Source organism: Magnolia sinica, chromosome 9 (assembly GCF_029962835.1).
Source record: "Magnolia sinica isolate HGM2019 chromosome 9, MsV1, whole genome shotgun sequence".
NCBI classification, from domain to species: Eukaryota; Viridiplantae; Streptophyta; class Magnoliopsida; order Magnoliales; family Magnoliaceae; genus Magnolia; species Magnolia sinica.
The window spans coordinates 1,251,380-1,273,132 of record NC_080581.1 but is presented as its reverse complement, the minus strand read 5'-3'; the positions used below and the strand labels follow the sequence as shown (position 1 = coordinate 1,273,132).

Sequence of the window (21,753 nt, the reverse complement as noted above, 5' to 3'; positions counted from 1 at the left end):
AAAGGCTTCATTATGCATGTATACATGCCAAGAGGGCGTTCACATTTCATGCCCTAAAATCAGTTGGCAAAACGGATGGAAGGTGTGGATATAACATACACATCAAGGTGAGCCCCAGAGAGTCTTTATACCAGGCAATCCGCGTACGGTTGAAAAATGCTAGACTCTGGTCTAACTGGTGGTAATTCATCCGCCGAGCGTGTGGCATGCGTGTTCTTCAATCCTGTCCGCCCATGTCATTAACGGAAGGCCACGTGGGAGCACTACTTGTGGGAAAATGCACGACTCCTACATTTGTTTTACTTATCACCCTTATATGTGGCATTGACGTGCAGTTATCAAGCCCGTTGAAAATGCGGGTCCCATTGTGAATGGAGCATAGATCTAAAATCACACCGATAACCAATGATAATCATCCAAGTATTCTGTAGCAAATGGATTGTTCGAACTAAAAGAGTAAGTTATGGAATGCACAAAAAATCAGCATAATCCGAAATTCAGGTGGGCCCCACCATCTAAAACCGTGGAAAATCATGACTAAAACATCTAAAAAGTAGTTGGTTGGGCCCACCCCAGTTTTGGAATGGCTTTAAATTTGGTATGACACCTCATCCAATTGGGACACACGCAATGAATGGGCTAGATGTCTAAACCACATCCCACCGGGCTTATATACAATCAAGAAGGTTTCAAAAGGCATGCATCAACTCTCAACTTTTTTATGTGGTGTGGCCCACCTAAGTCATGGATTGCCCTGATTTTTAGGCCCATTGCTCATCATGGAAGGATACATCTGATATATGGAATGGATGTCTATTACACATCACGGTGGGGCCCATTTACCACACACAAATACAGAGAGCATCACTGTAAGGACTGAAACCTTCGTCACTTTGTCTCATGATCCTACCTATCCATATGAACATACAAACGTTTAAAGTGAAGAAAAAGGAAAAGAAAAAAAGTAAAATAAAGAAGGGTTTTTTTTTTTTTTTAATCCCAACTCACAATACATTCCATCACAAACCCCTTAAAAGGCCCACCTCATTTGCCACCCCAACAAACCGTCCACCACCCAACAGAGGAAAATCCAAACCGTTAAAACCAATTCCACCTTCAAATCCTCCAACCCCAATAAAAATCCAAGCTCACCATTTACAGAATCACCCCCACTCAATGATTCAGAAAGAGATCTCTCCCTGAGACATCCCTCTAGAGGTACTGTAATACTCATCCCCTTCACTAGAAGTTGAGTTATCTTCCTGACCTCTCTCTCTCAACTCTTGAATCCTCTCAACAGCCTCTCTTAAATCCCACCTCTTCTCAACTTCCTTCTCACAGCAAGCCATCCCAATCTCCAACAACTTCAACATCTCACCTTCATTACTCTTATTCCACTCCATCTCCTTATCAAACACCTCATTTGTCCACTCCTCCCTCCCAACTGAGTTGATCCAAATCGCCAATTCCACACTCCCCTTCACTGGCTGGAGGTTTTCGGACGGGAACTTGCCGGTCAGTATCTCCAGTATCAGTATCCCCAGGCTCCATACGTCGCTCTTTCTCGTGACTTGTTCGAATTGGGCGTGTTCCGGGGACTTGTAGGCCACCATGAGTTGCGTGGCAGGCCCTTTGCTCATCACCGGCTCTAAGCCGTAGTCGGTTAGGAGAGGCTCGAGCGATTCGCTGAGTAGCACATTGGAGGATTTCAGGTGGCCATGTGGTAGAGTTAGTGTAAGGAGTGCATCATACAGGTAATTCAGCCCCCTAGCTATGCCTTTGATGATCTTCAAACGTGCCGGCCAGTCGAGCGTCGGCCGTTCCGGAGTCGGGTTGCCTGAGCATGACATGGTGCAATGAGCTAGTGAGTGAAACATTTCTAAAAATGGTGAATGTATGTAAAGGTGTGCATATGTTCGTTTTCAACGAGGTGGGTCATGTTTTTCTTTGGATGATGACATGTAACATGGACACATATGCATTCAATAGTGAAATGTAATGAAATTTCATGACATGAATCACATGCATGTGGTGATGCTACTTGGTATACATCAGTTGATAAAAAATAATAATAATAATAATAATAGAGATTGATGAAATTTTTAGAGATATATATGGACGGTCCAACATCTCCAAAATCGAAGAGGGAGAGTCTTGTGAGACTGGAATTTCTTGAGCTTTTCTTGTGTTTTCTTACCACTCCCCTTTTATAGAATATGATCCACCATTGCGACGGTCGGATCTTCAATACCCAAAGAGAAACGCCAACTTGGGAAGCACTAATCTGCATTAAACCTTTGATTTGAACGGTTGAAGATGGATTTTATAAAATAAATATCATTTATAATATCTTAATATGTTAAAACGAGTTTAAAGATCTGGATTAGCAGATCATTATGGTAATTACCCAGGTCTCCACCACAAATGGTCAGGATCAAGAGGGCCACGTGGCTATTTATCCAAGTTACTCCGAAGCATGGGAAGTTGATATACATGCAAGATATGAATTACTAAGTATATATAGCATGCATGCATGTGAGTTCTTATGTGAACATAAGATCATGTCACAGCTAACATGCATGACATGAACCACATGCCACCCTAATAGCATACAGACCTTATGCATACGTAAAGTGCATGCACAGGCTAAAGAAGAACATGGGAATTGCTAGGTCGGCTCGCACGTGGAAACACTGAAAACGTGTGAGTAACCGGAGACGCTTATCACACGATCCTTATTTTGTAGATATTCCATGTCCTGAGAATCACAAATATCTAATCATAAGGTGGGCTGCAAGCCAGTGTACATTTTGGACATGGGTGATTTATTCTTAACCATTCATTTATTTATGGGCATGTGACCCACCTTATCACTACATCTACTGATTTCTAAGACATGGCATGGATCCGATTATTAACACATGTTGCTCATTTCACACGCGTGTAGTGCCGTGCATATCCACATGTGCCCACACGTGCAATTTTGAGCGTTCCATAAGGTTGAAATACGGCTTAGATCTTCTGTCTGAAAGATCAGACTCTTTCACTGCTCAGGTGGGGCACAATATATAGAGCTTTGCTAAGCCCACACGCGTATGCAATAAAGCTCAAGTACAGGCCACTCATGTGCCAGCATGGCATGATTGATCCAAGATCCAATCCATCCATCAGAACGATACCTTTACATTGATGGTTTAGACCAAGAATCAGATTGATCCACCAGTCATATGGGCCACAGTTTGTAAAACAAATGTACTTCTCTCAAAAACTCTGTGAAATTTTCTAACCATCCACATGTTTCCTTCAATAGTGATGCCCATATGCTGAGCGGACCAGGGAAAACACGAAGAAGGTAGGAAGAAACCTGATGGATGGATTAGATCTCGCACATGTGTTCCATACTGGCACATGTATGGCATGTACATGAGCTTTACTTCACACGCGTGTAAGCATAGCTCTGTTTAATCTGACGGCTGAAACTTTCTTTCCAGCGATTCAAATATGTTTTTTTATGCCAACCTGATGGAAAGCTCAGATCTGACACATGCGTCCACGTATGGAATTATCAAACATCCCTAGAGAAACATAGATATCACGTTATGTCATGAGCACGTAAAAAACATAATAATCCATGCATGCATGCATGCAATGTAGAAAATAGCTTACCATGCAGCAATTGCACCAAGCTTCCACCATCAATAAAATCAGTAACCAACAGCTTCTCCTCCTTTCTGTAATAGAAGGACAGCAAAGGTAGTAAGTTAGGGTGGGCCAATCTTCCCAACCTCCTCATATGCTCTTCAAACTCCTCTCTTCCTACACCGTTCATTTCCCTAAACCTCTTAACAACCACTGATGGCCCACTCAAGAGCGTTGCCTTATAAGAGGACCCAAAGTTCCCACACCCCAACACCTCAGCTGAAGCTCTCAGCAAATCCTGCAGCTCAAATCTCTCTCTACCTTCCTTAACAAACGTCAGCCGTCCAAAATCTGTTTCTTTTCGGGCCTTCTTGCTACCCAACCTTGTAATAGAGGACCCATGTTGCATCTGATCTTCTCCGTAGCCCCCCTTATTTCGTCTGCTTGGTGAGATCTCAACCGACGGATGCGATGCGTTTTGGGACCCACCACCTCGACGGCAGAGGAAGAATATAGCGCCGATGACTGCCAGAACGACTGCTACGGCGATCACGATGAGGAAGATCAGTAGGGCTGACAACGGCTTCTTGGCGGGCTTACATGGCGTTTCCAGAGGTTCCCCACATAGATCTTTGTTGCCTGTGGTAGCGGAGGAAGTAAGTTAGGAAAAATGAAAGTGGGGTACATGTTTAGATGATCTGACGATTTGAACCGTCCATGTTTTCATTACTACCATAAATAAGCTACTATACCATAATTACTGTTTATTGATGATACTAACATTTGATTTTTAGAATTGAATGTGAGCCATTGAAGTTTTTCTTTTTATTGTTACAAGTTCAGTTAATAATGGCCAAGATCGTACGTTCGGTGTATGTTCTTAGCGAGGAGTGTATAGCTTAAAGTCTAAAAGATGGACGGTTCTGATCATTTGGATGTGGGCCATGTAATTGATGGTTAAAGAAAAATAGTGAGTGGTCCAAATTTGAAGGGGAAATCTGATGATATTAAGTGTGGAAATTTTTAAGTTGTCCTTCATCCACAGTCGGGTCAGAAATTTGGACGGTCTGGATTGCTATAAAACTATGTCATGTTAACGTTCTGAAAGTGATAACTATATTTTAAATGGTGCAAAACTAACACAGGTGCGTGGCTCGTAAATGGATTGTTTAAACCGGAAAACGTGTGGCAAAACGAACTATGATCATATTCCCCAGTGTCCACGTGGAGATATGGTCTGACGAATGTAACCGTCCATCTTCTGACAGCTATTTTGAACGGTCCTTGATTCCCCAACACCCCCATCTAGTGGTGTTGGGCGCTGTTGAGCCCACCATGATGTATCTGTTTTATATCCACGCCGTCCATCCGTTTTGCCAGCTCATTTAATGCATGAATCCAAAAAATGAAGCAGATCAAAATCTCAACGGATCACACCACAGAAAAAAAGTGGTGATTGAACTCCCCCCATCAAAACCTTCCTGTGAGCCGTTAAAAAGAAATCTTCCGTGGCTCTCATTCTACTCCACAAATTATAAATGAGGAATTGGGTGGTGACCCCAACACCACCCATCTAGGTAGTTTTAGGCCCTTTGAGGCCCACCTTAATCGTAAAACTTCTTTCTGATGAGGCCCATCTACGATACCATGCAGAACATGAACGGTTCTGATTACAGGAACATCATTAATAAAATCCCAAATGAGATACTGCATTTCCTTTGACCTTCACACATCACCAAACCATCCAAAAATAAATAATAAAAAAATGACTTTGTGCGTTTGGTTGCATCATCAATCACGAAATTTCCTAATTAATAAGTCTAATTGGCATGACTCTTACTCCGGTGGCAGACTCTCAGGAGTTTCAACACCTGGTTGAGGGTTCGAGTACCCCATAGGTGATGAAATCCCACTACGGCGTGAGTATGTGGTGGCGTGTGCGTGAAAAAAATAAAAATAAAAATTTAAAGTCTAATTGGCATGAAATATCATGATATTGGTGCAACCAAACGCACCCACATAAATCATAATTCCAATAGTAGTATTCCTGATGATAAATGACCACAATGGCTTACCTATAAATGAGCTTGGATCCATTTTGCTTAGACCCAACGGAATCCGACCGTCCAATTCATTATGAGATACATTCACCCCTCTCAACTCCGGTTGTGGAAAATCTGGTATCTTTCCTTCGAACTGGTTCATCTCCAACCTAAGAACTAGAAGCCGAGACAGCCGAGAAAGCGACGTAGGAATCGGACCCGAGAACTGGTTCCTTGATAAATACACCTTCTTCAACCATCCCATCCCATCAAACGCATCTGCCGGAATACTGCCTGAGAACTTGTTACCCGATAAGAACACCGATTTCAATCCTCGTAGCTTCTTTATTTCCGGCATCGGACCATCGAGGTCGTTGTTCTGTAAGCTCACGGTCCGCAGGGATTCCAAGTCCATTAGCATGCTGAGATCGACAGGACCCGTCAGGCCCATGTTCTCGAGTTGCAGCCCCCACACACGCCTCTTGTAGCAAAGCACACCGACCCACCTTGTAGCATTTGATATGCATGGGGTCGAGCTAGTGTTCCAGTCATGCAATGCTGCATTGTTGCCTATCGAGCCCTTGAACTTTATGAGTATATCGACTTCGTTCACACCCATTACATATAATGACATGGCATGTATGCAGATAACGAGTATGATGATGCACCGGGCCGAGTTGTGGTGATTGGCCATGATTAAGAAAATAAAGATTGAATTAGATTAATTCAATTATATCCCATGCCCACGAAGAAATTGGAGAATGTAAGATCAATTTGTTCTTTTTCTCTTGAGTTTTGAAATAGAGATAGAATCAGATTGATTTTGAATTGATTTTTTGGATATTTCTTCGTGTTCCAATTAATTATGGAACACGAGAATCATCCAATTATGGAAGAGATTGGAGAATTTCTTGAGAATCCTACGAGATATATTTCTAATTTGATTCTTGAAATGGCTTTATGGATATTCCTCGATGTCCCAATTATTATTGGAACATGAGAAATCTCCAAAAGTATTTTGGAAATTCTACAAAATCAATTCATTCTTTTTTCTAAGATGGGAATGAGTTTCTGGATATTTCTCAATGTTCACTATGCGTGAAACACTAAGAATCATCCGGTTACGAGAAGAAAATAGAGAATTTCTTTATAACCCTTCTTCTTTTTTATCAACGGCTAGGATTTAATCTGGGTGGGAAGAAACAACTAAGGTTTTTTTGAAAAGTGTTTTGAGGCGGCCACCGGAGAATTGCAATGGCAAGGATTTGGAGAGGGGAAAGTGGGAGAAGAGAATTTGGGAAGGCGAAAATAAGGGGAAGGGGATGATTTGGGACAGAGAATGGAGAGATTGACGGAGTCCTCCTAGCTTGGATGTTTGTATCTATCATTAGCTGTTTCAAGAGAAATCTAAGGAGGGCCTTGAATTTTCTTTTATTTTTATTATTTTATTTAGTTATTTATTTTTGGGGTGGATTATCCAGTTGTACCATCTATTTATTGATTCTTATTGTGGGCAAGTGTTAGATGGCCCACAGGTAGGAGCTTTCATAATCTAATCTTGAGCATGCCGTTGCTATATGTGGGGGCCACCTGTTTACACCCTTTTTAGGCCACCACTCACCCTCCACAAATTGATTAGGGGTCGTTTGGCACCATGGATTTGAGGGGATTGCAAATCCCCTGGTAGGGGTTTCAAATCCAGGGAGTTTCAAATTCCCTTAAAGAGGGGTTTGAAATCCAAGATGAAAGCTTAGATTGCACCTAAGATCCTTTCAAGAGTTGCATTTGTAATATGTGTATTACTAGGTTATTAATATATTGGATACATGGGCCACTAATGATGTCCCAAAACAAATTATCAATTGCATCACTATAATTACTTTAATACAATGATTTGCGCCGTCCAAACATTGTCCATGTAAGTCAATGGTTAAAATTTGCTGGTTAGTTACTCAAATGTGATCTTGTGCTTGCAGTCCATCGGAGACATTGAATTTCATCAATTTCGGGTAAAGTATATATTTCAATGGGCTTATTATAACCCATATGTCAAACATTACATACTTACACTAAAATTCCACATATTAAAGTTGATTTACTAATTAATTTCAAACCCCTGTAAATACACTATACATAGCTACTTTTAAATTATAGGAGATTCTCAATCAAGGGTGCTAAACACAACAAGAGAATTTCAAATCCAGGGGGTTTCAAATCCATGGGGTAGTCCCATCTGGATTTCACCAATAAAAATTGAAGGGTTATCAGGAGACATTCGCGACTGCTGTGTTTGGTTGCACCAAATATCATGAAATTTCCTGATATTTCATGATTAATCAAATATAATTTGGTGCAACAAAACCTGAAAAATCATGATATTTGGTGCAACCAAACGCAGCCTAAACAATGAAAAATGATTGCCCATGATTGGTACGTTAGTAGAATTTATGACGGACGCAGCACGGGGCGTGGTTTGGCTAGCCACCCAACACCGGCCCTCCGGCTGTTGTCAAAGTTGTAGGCCTCACCATGATGTATGTGTTTTATCCAGGCCGTCCATCCATTTTGCCAGCTTATTTTAAGACATGGGCCCAAAATAAAGGCAACTCCAAAATCACAGGTGGACTACACCACAAGAAACCGTTTGGATGGCAAACATATATTACAGTGGACCCTAGGAAGTTTTTAACTGCAGACGTTCAATCAACAAGCAATACTATTTTCTTATAGTGTGGTCCACCTGTTATTTGGATCTGCCTCATTTCTTGGCTCGTCCTAAAATATGCTAGTAAAATGGATGGATAAAACACATACCTCATGGTGGGGCCCACAGAGGTTAGACACCAGCTAGCTGGCTGGTGTTGGAGTCACTAGCCAAATCGTGTCCGCAGGCACCAGTCAGAAGTCAAAGTGCCTGTACGCAACGTGGGGTCCACCATAAAGTGATCCAAACTGTTGAGATGATGGACCATACATTGGATGGCCAACACACCAAAACTCTCCCAGAATTGAAGACCACAAATATGAAATATTTTGGCCTTTTTCTTGATGTTAACTGTTCCTGTATTTTCTTTCTTAACCTTGAATTCACTAAAGAGTATTGATAGGTAAAAATGGCAAATCCGGACCGGAAATGACATATAATCCAGAGAGCTCAATTCAGATCAGAGAATGTAAGGCCAGATAGGTAATTCAAGTAACAATGGTGTAATCAAATTAAATAAACATCTGTGCAACTACATCTTTTGCTGAAAAACTGGTTAAATATATACTAAAAATAAAAATAAAAACAGCTAAACGATTAGACAGTATTCTTGCTTGAATTCTTGATAACCCGCGTTGAGAAGGCAAAGGCCATCGGGCGGTGCTGGTGGGGCTGTGGCACGTCTGCATGTGGCATCCATCAACCTAAGCAATGCATCACAATCCGCACCTGCAGCTGCCTCTCTTATGGTTGTCGCAACAAGCACTCGAACCATCTGCATATAACATAATAATCAAAATGGGATTTTAGTTAAGAGTTTCTCAACGATCTGAATAATCTTAATAAGGGAAAGTTCTCTTTTGATAGACTATGCTATCCCAGCCATTCATCCATTGGCCTTCAACTACAAGATGCAAAGCCCAAAAAGATTCCAATCGCATGATCCGGATCATCTAATCAGTGTTGCATGAAAAGAACAACTGTTCACATTTGATAAACCAAAGTCCTGCACTGAACAATTAATATCATCCCATCAATGGAATTTTGGAGATACAGCCCCATCAAAGTTGGGGCCCAAGGATGAATGGTCCCGATTCATAGAGGTGTATGATTTGAGACCAGGGACAACAGATTAGCTGTAACAGCCAGTAAAATTTAGAAGACCATATATCCAAGAATAGTACACAAAGGAAAGAGTTAGTGCATAAAGAATCACCACTTCCGGTTATTTAGAAAAGGTTTCCCACAATCTTCAAACAAATTTCAGTTTTTTTTTAGTATTGAGAATTTTATTAGAAAAAAAGAAAAGAAAATATTTTCATTTATTTTTTCTTTGACAATAAAACTAAGTTGTACTTTTGTATCCACGGATGTAATAAGAAATAATAGTAACAATGAGGAAAGCAAAAAACACTAAAAAGACTGCCTAAGAAGTGAGCCATTACCCTGCGCAAGAATCGATTTGCAACCAGCTCCACACACATTACATTCAGTCCACTTGCATTTGCCTGGGAAAAAAAAAAGGCTCATTCCGTTAGTGCGGGGACACAATTGTTTTGGGCATTTGATTATTAGATGATTTTCCAACAGTTAATGTGCTTGTGTAGTTGACAGCAACAAGATACCTCTTCAGCACTAGGTAATCTGGCTTCCACAGCCCGAGCATGGTAGACAAAACACTCTGTTGGTGGACCTCTGAAATACAACAAAATGCAGTTAGCTTGCCTATTCTTTTTTTCCTTCTTTCTTTTTTCTTGTTCTTCTTCTTCTTCTTCTTCTTCTCTCTCTCTCTCTCTCTCTCTCTCTCTCTCTCTCTCTCTCTCTCTCTCTTCTTTTTGTGTGTGTGTGTGATATGTAAGCTGGACTCAAACCCAAGACCTCAATGTTGAACCGCAGACCCGGATGAGTGTGGAAAGCATTCGGCACAAGCCAGAGGACCCAATTCAGCATTAACCTAGCCTGAACTTGAAGTCTGATTAAATGCTTATATATTAACTTGGAGTGCCTGATTTTTTATTTTTTATTTTGTTGGCGGATTTTTTATATCATGGTTCATCCATGATAGGGGATATCAGATCAAGGGCTTGGATAAACCAAATATGGGCTCCACATGTACAGATTAGGTACCATACAGGGAAGTTCCCTGTTCAAAACAAACAGGAAACCCGGCATCTGAAAAACAGTCTAGGAAACGGCTTGTACTTTCCCACAATTTCCTAGAAATGTTGCTTCCAGAGAAACATAGTTTCCGCTCTTTTTTTCCCATAATTCCAAACAAGCCCTTCAGTGTTAAGCCTGTAACTCCATAGGATGGTACCTTGTGTTGCGGCCATGAGGTTGAGTTTCTAAACATGCCCAGTGCATATGACCCAATTAGGATAAAATAACATGACCAAAAGTACATTCCATGTTACCCAGGCTAAATGGGTCACTGATTTCCGACGCTTAAAAAGGCAAACCCCCAACGTTCCAACATTTAGCATAGTACACATTTGACTTAATGCGCTTACGGGTGTACATGTGACTATGTGAGGGAAGAAAGAGCGTATGTATGCAAGGGAACATCAGGGAGAAGGGAAAAGAAAGTTGGCGAGTCTTACGTGCTTCTTGAAGCTTTGGTATCCCGTGCAAACATCTTGTAGGATAGGGACTTCCCCTCTAGCTGTTGTAGAAGTTGGTTAACCCTGCTCACACTGAAGCTTCTTGGCTTGTTTCCAGTATCTAATTCGTCCTCATTGTCACCTGTAACGAATTCTCCATTCTCTTCAACATGTTCGGTCCATTCCCTTTTAAGCTCATCATCATGCCCAAAAGAGCTCGTACCATCACCATCACTTCCACTCTCATTTTTTTCCTCTCTCTCAATGTCATTGAGGGGGAATATATAGAAATAATGTCTCCATTTAGCTGAGAAATTAGGATGAAATTCTCGTGAAACCTAGAGAGAGAGAGAGAGAGAGAGAGAGAGAGAGAGAGAGGGAGAAAAAGAAGAACAAGATGATGAAGAAGAAGAAATCAGATGATGCAACTGCAAGAGAAAAATGTGTTGAATCCGTGTTAGTCGAAGGAGACGGCAAGAATCCAAGGACCATTGGCTGACATGGAGAAGTGGAAAAAACAGTAGTCATCCAATAACATGAAAGTAGAAATGACAATGAGAGAATATGCGAGAACAGAAATTTTGAAAGTTGGGAATCAGAAAAACAAAGATGATAATACTGCCAATACCTTTAGAAGTAGACACTTTTGAATAGTTTCATCTAAGAACAGTGATAGTTGCAACTTGCAAGCAAAACGTGTATACACAAATATAAGATAAGTTCCTGAAAGCAGTTGAGTGGCCTTCTCCTTGTAGCTCTTCTTCTTATTAATAGACTCATCATTATTCAATAATAATAATAGAGTAGAGCCCAATGGAATTTAGTTGCACAAACCAAGATGGTAGGGAGACAAGATTTGGATGAGGTGGCAGAGAAGTCACAGTTCTTTGTTTTTTACACCCACACCCACACCACACACACACACACACACCCCACATGGACACTCGATCCATGATCTCAGTGTTGAAACAGAGTCTATCTACCACTGAGCCATGGAGCCAGACCCACAGGTCTTTTAGGGACTAAGATCACCTATGGAGAGTTTGACTGCTAGTGGCCCCAATTCATTCTACTTTTTGGTTATTCTAATAACAAATCGTACTGCTGTATAACCAACCATAGAAAGGAAGAGTGCCACAAGCAGCCAAAGCAGGCGTAAATAGCAATCCTTCAGGGCCTGTTTGGATTCGTGGAAACTAAAGTGCATATGGAAAACCAAACCCCACATCTGAGGAAAGGAAAGTGTGTGGAAAATAATATTTGTTAACCTGTTTGTTTTGACACATGTCATTTCTATGGAAATGGATAAAAAGTTGATGGTCAAGAAGTAAAAGCTGTCTCTCATAACTGTGGAAATCTGGATTTAACAGGGGTATTTGAGGAACCAGAAATTGCCGAAGAAAACCATCGAAATGGAAATCGATTTCCACAGATAAACTTGATTTTGCAAATAGGGGAAAAAATCACATCTGTGGAAATTGCTTTCATTTTCATTACCACAAATTTCCAAAGGATTCCACCAATCTAAATAGCCCCTTAATAAAAAATAGAAATATATGTGTGTGTGTGTGTGTGTGTATATATATATATATATATATATATATATATATAGTGAGCATCAAAATGAGACAATGATGGGAGCAGGTGAGGATCCTGAAGCAGGAGCGGGACCTTGGTTAGAGGGTTCCCACTATGAAGATTTCGAGCAACTGCCACACGCAAATCCATTTCAGCCCACCGATTCTCTCAGTACATGCAAGTAGAAGATTACCTTGGATACGGATATGACTTTGAGGTTTCCAGGTGCTGCACTGTTGATAGCATCTGCAATATCTCCACATTTAACTTCCATTCTCCAAGTATCTATAGTAGGATCCGCATTGAGAAAAAATGTACCAAAACATTTTTCAAGTTAAAAGGAGATGCTATGAAAGAAAGCTACATAATCCCCCGAAATATAAATATCTCAAGAAATTAACTTCAAAGAAAAGAAGATTACCAGATATCAGCAAAAAGTCAGTGAAAGTGAAGTCAATATACAAATAGAATAATGGCAAGGAGGTACTTACAGAATGAACAGACTTGCTGGAGGGCCGTCACCCCTTTATCAGTGCGCCCAGCCACAAAAGAATTAGCTTCAATTGGTAAGGACTTGTCTTTCAGCTGCTGAGCTTTTCTATCATCAACAAATCTACCAAGTGATTTTTCTACTAAGCTTGATAAAAAAAAAGGAAATGAAGAAGTAACACAGTCAAAGAACCATCCAAGGAAATCAGCTGAATAAGGAACTTGGTCGGTTAGTCCTACACTAGGGCTCTTAATGAGCTGCGCCGGGCAGACCAAATCAAAATATTGAAAAGACCCACCCAATTTGTTCAAAATCCGCTCCCAAATCAACCCAAGCCCAGACAATTGATAGCCCTAAAATCGACTATAATGGGAAAAGGAGAATAAATGATCCGTCGCTGCAAAGGAAAAGATGTTTCAATACATAATGCAGATATTGACACACCCTCCTTGGCTACTATATCCATTCACAATGAAGCTAGCCTCACAGTTCTGGTTCTTCTGGAAATAGAGCTAGTGTCAATGAATATTCAAGTCTCGTGCATCAACTCAATAGACAGCTGAGTCAATTCAGCCTGACCAGACTCCATGAATTGCTCCAGACTCCAATTTTATGGAAACAACAGAAAGTTTTCCATTGACTTGGCTTTGTCAAAGTTAGACCATGCACCCCCAAAATAAATAAATAAATAAATAAATAGTGTGGCAAAAGCTTTTGAAAAATTGCTGCAAATACTTGATCAATCTTGAACAGCAACCCTCTTACCCTTGAACAGTGTTCAGGCCAGGCTGCTTCTGCCACCCATCAAAGGAACCACCATGGTATGAAAGAACTATTTTAAATGTTAGTCTCGCCCACCTTCCAGTTCTCTCTTTCCTAGGTACATTCGCTGATTTGGTTTCTTCAGAAGCTTCCAAAATTCTATCAGCATCTTGCATGGAAGTTTCTGTGGAGAAATGCCTCTAAATAAATATAGAAATTAAAAAAAAAAAAAAAAATTTATTATAAGAAACTTGTGAAAATAAATGATGCAGATATGGCAAATATGAAAAATGAGAATTGTCCATGTCATCCAAGTAAAGTTGTACTGACAGCATCAAATAAGTGTGGTCAATTAGTGCAGATCATCATCAAATAAGCATAGACTCGCTTAGGCATAGAACTTATGCATGTCGTTTCCTAGTACAATTTCTTTTAGTTATAGATCATCATCATTATAGCCTTGTCCCAACTGTTTAAGTTTGCATTATGAATGTGTTTTACCAATCATTCATGTCAAAGGCCCCATCCTTAGTAATTGTGTAAGCCTTCATATCCCTTCCAGCAACCTCGGTCTATCCAAAGTAGGGGTGCAAGTGCAACTTGGATTGGGTTGAGGGTCAACCCAAGCCTGATCCAACCTCAAGAGGACCCAACCTGCAACCTGGCCCAACCTGAATTCCAACCCAAGGTTCCCAACCCAAATTCCTACATACTCAACCCTACACAGCTACACCAAGCCAAACTGACCCTTCCTGACCCCACTGCATGTGATTCTTCCATTCCAGTCCAATCATCTAACCCAACCCGGCTTTGCTCAACCAGAACCCAACTCAATTTCAAAACAGGTTGGAGTTTTCCAACCTGACCCATGATTCCTGACAACCCAACCCTGAACTTAGGTCAGTTGGGTTTGAGCTAACCTGAACCCAAGTTGCAGCAGTAGTTCAAAGGATACTAAGTAGCAACTACTCTTTATCTACAAAGATTTAGCCAAATTGTAATGGCTTAAATATAGCATGTTTAGATTAATAATAATAATAATAAAGCCCCCAAAATCATCAGAGAATCAGCAAAATCAGCAATGATAGTCGTCCATACATAGCAATGAAGTCCAAGACATTCAGCCCCAAATATCAATAGCAAACAATCCAAAATTTTAGCACATAGTAGGCCCCATCGTGGGCCTTGGGCCTACATAATAAGCATTAACAGATTTAGAGAAATTCCTCTTCTTCTTCTTCTTTTTCCTTTTAAGAAAATAGTAGATCTCATGCATACTTTGTTAGGATCATCATATCAAAGTGAATTTTAAGAGGGATGTTGGGCTCTACATAAGCCGTCATATCCCTTCTTGCCACAAGCATACTAAATAGCAACAACTCTTAACTACTAAGATTTAGCCATATTGTAATGGCCTAAAAGTAACATGTACAGATCGAAAAGATAAGCCATAAATAGCAACTTCAGTTCTATAAATTCAGCCCCCAAATATCAACAGCAAACAACCCAAAAATTGAGCACATGGTAGGCACCATGGTGGCCCTTGGACCGACACCAATAAGCATTTACAGGTTTAGAGAAATTCTTTTTTTTTTTTTTTTTTTCTAGAAATATTAGATCTCACACTTTTGTAAAGCCTTTGAAAATGGTTTTAAGAGCACTCCTGCCCACAATGCCTGGGAAGGTGACTAAAATACCCATAGAAGGAGGTGCCTTAAACAGGAATCAGGATCTCTCAGTTTTTATTTATTTATATTCTTGAAAGGTAACCAAATTTTATTAGAAGATTTATTTTTTTTAATGCCCAAAGGGCTACAGGGAAACAACAACAGCACAAGCCTAATCAAGAAGAAAAGAAACACTCAACAAGACCCTTGGAGCTTGAAGCCTAATCCACAACATCAGACTTCTCAGTTTTAGGAGGATTAGATACCTTGTGCCTACTGCCTAGTCATTCACACTTTACAATGGGGAATGAGAAATTATATGAAACTTGGTCCAAGGATATGCATAGCATCATCAAGGCTAAGTTGCCCCATGGCTCTGTGATCCAGACCATTAGTCTAATGGGGCCCAACCTCAATGAACAGTAACTTAAAAACCACCACATTTGTAGAATCAAGATGTCCAATTTTTGGCCCTTTTCAGTTGAATGTGGACCACCACTGCAATTCCTTTCCTAACCATCTATTTGCAGGTTGCCAATTGAAGGGTGACATTATTGAATAAAAATTACTTTCAGGTAACAGACCATCCACAGTGGGGCCTGTCAGGACAATCTGGATCAATTGACCCACGGGCCTCACTTGTACAAAACTGAAAAACCCAAGGACCATATTCTCACTACGGATTCTACGATCACAATTTCATCAGACGATGAAACACCCATATCATGGTTTTGAAAATCAATTATGAGACAATTGTAATGTAACCATCTCGACCACCCCCATTATGCCATATTGGGGTGAACCGGACCGTTAAAAAAAAAAAGGCCGTAGTGGCCGATACATGCTAACACAAGAAGCAATAGTGCCGATATGGCAAAAAGGCCCCATTTCCACCCAAAAAAAAAAAGAATGAAAAAGAAAAACACCCAACTTTTCTCCAGTTTGTTCATTTATGTCTTCACTTCAACCATGGAGGAAGCTTATAAACTCATTTTGCACTACATCTAGGCCTACTTTGGGGATCAAAACACAACATCTGAGTGAGATTCAATAGATCAAAGCGAAAGGAACCATTTTGGAAGAAATTAGACTAGGAGAACTATCACTTTTTCTCCTTTTCATCTTCCTCTTGTTGCATTTCAATAGAAATGGGCCCTAATATGCTTGATTCTTGTTCTATTAGGGCCTATTCATTGACTTTTCGCATGTCAAGCCAACAGAAAACATCCTTATCAAAGAATGGTCTGATACACCATTGAATATACATCAAAAACATTATTAAAAAAAAATAAATAAAAATTTGTGGTGTTTTACTTTTTTTTCCTTTTGTTGTTGTTGTTGTTGGGGGGGGGGGTGCAATATGTCCCCAAACACCAAAATTCAAAACCAATAGACTAATCTCTAAGACTAACATCACCAAAACGTAAAGACTTAATCAAGTTTCACTTAACAAAATTGCTATTTGAAATCAAGGAAGATCAACTTATGATTTACTTACATCGACACCAAACACATCAAATAGCGACAAACGCTCATTGACTAGATTGGAATAGAAATCTGAAACTCTTTGCCAAGGCCTTCCATACATAAACTCATAACTTTCCCTGCCAAAACCAATACAAAGATCAAAATAAAGAGAATAGTCCATGATCCAGACTGTCCATTGCGCGTGTTCAATTCTCACCAAGTTATGGTTCTAAGATTTGGCAACTCAGACCAACTCATTCAGTCCTGAGTTGATTGGCGACTAGACCAGGTTGGGCCTAGTCTCCCCCTATTTTCAATTATGACTTGCAGTGCGGAACTGGATGGGTCCGACCAAGTCCAAGTCAACTCGGACGACTTGTCCAAGTCTTAAAACCTTGTCAATGATAGGAAGATCTTAACCATCCAACTGGAAAACTACAGATGGACAGAAGAAAAAAATAATACTTAAAACGGTTAGAACTGAACGAGAAGTTCCAGCAACCAAATGCATTGGATCATTTGACAATTTGAAGATGATGGTCAATCCATAGCCAAACCCACCAGGTGAATGGCTCAGTCTAAAAAACTTGTCAGCGATTGGAAGATCTCAACCATCCAATTGGCAATCTACAGATGGACTGAGGGGGAAAATGCTTGAAAAGGTTAGAACTGAACAGGAAAGGTCCAGCAACCAAATGCATGGGATCATTTGACAATTTGAGGATGACGGTCAATTCACAGCTAGACCCGCCAGATGAACGGCTAGGATCATAGAGCTTTGTCCCACGTTTCTAGTTCAAGTGCAGCGCAGATGATTGGAGGTCCCGGTCAAGTTACTGGCCCAGCTCCCAAAACAGATTGCGAATTATACAAAGATATGAGTTGCCTGTGCCCCCGCCCACAGGAAGTTCCTGAGGTTGGAGCTATGTGGGGCCCACCAAGATGTCTGTAAGAAACCCACCCCGTCCATCAGTTCCTCCAGCTCATGTTCGGGTATGATCCAAAAAAAGAGGCAGATCCAAAACTCAAGTGGACCATATTACAGGAAACAGTGGGGATGGAACGCCCACCGTCAAAACCTTTATGGTGCCACAGAAGTTTTGGATCAGGCTAATATTTGTGTTTTGATTCATCCCAGTTAGAATGACCTTATGAACGGTTTTGATGGCATATGAACATCACGGTAGGCCCCAGGATGGTTTCAATGGTGGGCATTCCATCCCCACTGTTTCCATTAGTGTGGTCCACTTAAGTCTAGGATCTTACCCCTTCTTGGAATCATGTCCTAACATGAGCTGGAGAAACTGATGGACGGGGTGGATTTCTCACGGACATCTCGGTGGGCCCCACGTAGCTTCCGACTACAGGAACTTCCTGTGGGCGGGGGGCGCAGGCAACTCACGTCCAGGGTACGTTTGGTCGCACCAAATATCGTGAAATTTAAATTTCATGATAATTGGTGCAACCAAACGCACCATAAAATAAATCAAAATAACGAAAAAAAAAAAGAGGGAAAATTACCTAGCAGTCCACCTCGAGAATTTGCACGAGTCAGTGTGGTTGTAATGTAAATAAACCTTCTTTTGGGCCTGATTTTCCATCGCTGAGCTCCGAATCCGTTCTCTCGCCGTGTATATCTTTCTTCCTCCGTTCATCAGCATCTCGTCATTTTGAGTACGCTGGAATCTGACGGCGTTGCCTGTTTTAGGAAACAGTGTCAGTAAATCCCGCGGCGGCAAGGAAAAGAGCTGCTTCGGTTCGGAGCGGAAGGGCCCGAGGTTTTCTTCAGGACGTTTTCAGATGCAACCGATTGTTAAAATGACGTAAATACCCCTATTTCTAGATGGTGTCGACGGGCCGACTTAGGCCGGGCCAAGCTCTTTCTAAGCCCGGCCCACATTGTTCGACGCGGCTGTGTCGCTTGGGACGCGGATTGCGTCCTACCCTCCGTCCGGGCAGGGCTCTGTGGGGCCCACAGTGATGTAAGTTTTTATCCACGCCGTTAATCGATTTTCTCAGATCATTTTAAGATATGATCCTAAGAATGAAGCCGGTCCACAGCTCCAGTGGACCACACCAAAGGAAACTGCAGTGATAATGACACCCACCGTTGAAACCTTTCCAAGGGCCACCGTGATATTATTTTACCATCCAACCTATTCGTAAGGTCATGTAGAAGTGGATGAAGTGAAAAAACAAATATCGGCCTGATCTGAAACTTCTCAAGCTACCAAGATGTTTTTAATGGTGGAACTTCAATCCCCACTTTGTGGTCCACTTAAGCCTTGGACCTGGCTCACTTTTTGGATCATACTTAAAATGATCTGAGAAAAACGATGAACGACATGGATAAAATACTTACATCGCGATAGGTCCCACAGAGCCCTGCCCGGGGGTAGGAGGCAATCCGCGTCCGTGTCGTCTGATCCTGGGAGGCTGGTGATTTGTCTGATTTTCGAATCATAAGGCAAGATCGGTTTCACATCGAGGTGGATCCCTGCTAATGAAAAAAAATAAATAAAAATTCAAGCTGCTTGGCAGAGTCAATTATTGGATGATCGGAGGAGCTCGAAAGAAGGGAGAGATAAGAGCTTTGTAAGACTCCTATCAAGTCAGCCACACATGATCATCGGCTCAAATCTGACCATTGAATTATTTAGATTGAGTGATTCAGTAGATCCCACTTTAGTTGTAATTATTGTAAATAAGTTTGGGGTAGAACGCTTAAATCGGCGTCCCTATACTCGATTATTAAGTCAGATATGAAAACTCCCTATACTCGATTATTAAGTCAGATATGAAAACTTACAGCATGGAAACTCTAGCAAGAAGTACGATGAGTAAGAGTAAGCTTCTATCTCTCTAGTCTATATATAGATGTCTTGGTCCCCTCACCAATACAAGCAAGAAAACCCTAGTTTCATTTAGATGTTCTCCTGAAAGGTGTGAGGTGTGGAAGATCAAGACATTCCGTTGGTGACAAGGCATCGAAAATGTCTTCTCAATTAAGTACACTTTTAGGTTATAATATTGAACCTCCATTATTAATGCATAGAAGATTCATCAATTTCATAATGCAGATCTAACAAGCTTATGTTAGAGCTCGACAGTGTGTAACCTCATTTTAGAGGTAGGGCCTAAATATGAACTCCATCCATGTACAGGGCAACTTCGATTTTCTTTTTCTTTTTTCTCCTGTCATGGCTCACCTAAATCACGATATGGGCGTGAATTTTGAATACCATGCATAAATTTTGATAAGGCATCTTATGATTGAAATAGATTTCATATAATCATCAGGTGGATCACGTAAAAATCAAGGGTGTAATTCAATACACTTTTATCTTACTGAGTAAACTTAGTTGGGCCCACCATGAATGTTTATGGCTTATCCACACCATCCATTCGTTTTTCCAGCTCAGTTTAAGGATTGAGCCCACAGAAATAGTGGGAATAATAATTTCCATGGTTGAAACCTTCTCAGGGCCCACAATGATGTTTATTTGTCATCCAACCTATTCATAAGATCACACCGACATGGATGAAGGGAAAACACAAATATCAGTTTGATCCAAAACTTTTGTGGTCCCCAAGAAATTTTCAATTGTAGACATTCAATTCACACTTTTTTGGTATGGTGTGGTCCACTTGAGTTTTGGATATAATTCATTTTTTAGCTCTAAGTGCTTAAATTATCTGGTTAAGTAAATGAACGGAGTGGATAAAATACATAAATCACAGTGAACCCTACAGAGTTTACTCAGCACACAATCCACTTTCAACTGTTTTCCTTTGGTGTGGGCCATATAAACGGACGGGAGTGCATTAGATGTTACTAGGGTAAGCATAGTGGGTGTTTGGCTGACCACGGGCCCTACCTTGATGTATGTGTTGTATATCTACTCTATCCATCAATTCTTCCATCTCATTTCAAGGCATGGTCACAAAAATGGAGCAGAACCAAATCTCAACTGGACCACAGGAAATAGTGATTGATCATTAAAATCTTCCTGTTAACCATAAAAGCTTTAGATCAAGCTAATATTTTTGTTTTACATTTATCCATGTATTTGTGACCTTATCAATAGGTTGGATGGCAAATAATTATTTCAGTGGGCCTTAGAAAGTTTTTAATGGTGGGTGTTTAATCACCACTATTTCCTTATCTACTTCATTTTCAGGATCATGCCCTAAAATAATGGAAAATTTTTTATGGACGATGTAGATATGCAACATATATATCAAGGTGGGCACCATGGTCAGGAAAAAAAACCCACTCCGGTGTTATCTTATCTGGGTAACACCTGCAAACAGTGGTGATTGAACACCCACCATTTAAAACTTCCTAGGGCCCACTGCAATATTTATTCGCCATCCCACCTGTTGATAAGGCCACACAAACCTGGATGAAAGGAAGACATGAATATCAGCTAGATACAAAACTTTTCTAGCCCACAAGAAGTTTTTAATGGTCAATCACCACTGCTTCTTATGGTGTGGTCCACCTGAGATTCGGATCTGCTTAATTTTTAGGCCGATGCCCTAAAATGAGTGGGTTAAGTGGATGGATGGCATCAACATACAAAACATACATCAAGGTGGCCCCACAGCCACGGCCTTAGTAAATTCCGTGTTAACCCAACCTGACCGACTCTGCTCCCCTGATGAACAACCTGGATCATCGAGTTGCCCATTGTGTTGAAATAGATGGACGCTATAGATTTGCACATCAACTGTGGAGCAATGGCTTCATGGTGTTCTGGTCATTCTGAGTGTCCTGGATCATCTCTCCGGTGTGTCAAAG

General features: G+C 40.8%; 2 protein-coding genes across 5 annotated transcripts; both read right to left on the bottom strand.

Annotated features, from left to right (window-relative positions):
• Positions 1 to 848: 848 nt before the first annotated feature.
• Positions 849 to 6,375, bottom strand: LOC131256263 (pollen receptor-like kinase 4). Its single transcript, XM_058257250.1, has 3 exons — positions 5,715 to 6,375; positions 3,667 to 4,278; positions 849 to 1,837 (listed from the first exon to the last, which is right to left on the bottom strand). The coding sequence occupies exons 1-3, from the start codon at positions 6,373 to 6,375 to the stop codon at positions 1,182 to 1,184; spliced, it is 1,929 nt and encodes a 642-aa protein (XP_058113233.1). The 3' UTR covers positions 849 to 1,181.
• A 2,480-nt stretch (positions 6,376 to 8,855) lies between these two features.
• LOC131256591 (uncharacterized) lies at positions 8,856 to 18,792 on the bottom strand. 4 transcript variants are annotated; one of them, XM_058257507.1, is made up of 9 exons: positions 18,471 to 18,792; positions 16,981 to 17,086; positions 13,819 to 14,015; positions 13,055 to 13,161; positions 12,757 to 12,809; positions 10,986 to 11,323; positions 10,011 to 10,080; positions 9,831 to 9,893; positions 8,856 to 9,160 (listed from the first exon to the last, which is right to left on the bottom strand). In XM_058257507.1, exons 1-9 carry the CDS (start codon positions 18,608 to 18,610, stop codon positions 8,975 to 8,977), a joined length of 1,260 nt encoding a protein of 419 aa, XP_058113490.1. In that variant the 5' UTR covers positions 18,611 to 18,792; the 3' UTR covers positions 8,856 to 8,974. The 4 variants fall into 4 exon arrangements, with proteins under 4 accessions (XP_058113490.1, XP_058113488.1, XP_058113489.1 ...); XM_058257505.1 differs by having other exon boundaries at positions 12,757 to 12,848; positions 18,471 to 18,788; XM_058257506.1 differs by having other exon boundaries at positions 13,055 to 13,200; positions 18,471 to 18,787.
• Between the last annotated feature and the right edge of the window lie 2,961 nt (positions 18,793 to 21,753).

What these genes read in the sequence shown, in the direction of transcription:
- LOC131256263 (XM_058257250.1), bottom strand. Translation starts at nt 6,375, where the DNA reads ATGGCCAATCACCACAACTCGGCCCGGTGCATCATCATACTCGTTATC. An exon ending in GGATCCAAGCTCATTTATAG is followed by an intron (nt 4,279 to 5,714) that starts GTAAGCCATTGT and finishes CCGCTACCACAG; the next exon opens with GCAACAAAGATCTATGTGGG. An exon ending in CTTGGTGCAATTGCTGCATG is followed by an intron (nt 1,838 to 3,666) that starts GTAAGCTATTTT and finishes TGTCATGCTCAG; the next exon opens with GCAACCCGACTCCGGAACGG.
- LOC131256591 (XM_058257503.1), bottom strand. Translation starts at nt 18,610, where the DNA reads ATGCTGATGAACGGAGGAAGAAAGATATACACGGCGAGAGAACGGATT. An exon ending in AAGTCATATCCGTATCCAAG is followed by an intron (nt 11,324 to 12,756) that starts GTAATCTTCTAC and finishes CTCTCTCTCTAG; the next exon opens with GTTTCACGAGAATTTCATCC. An exon ending in GATTACCTAGTGCTGAAGAG is followed by an intron (nt 9,894 to 10,010) that starts GTATCTTGTTGC and finishes TTTTTTTCCCAG; the next exon opens with GCAAATGCAAGTGGACTGAA.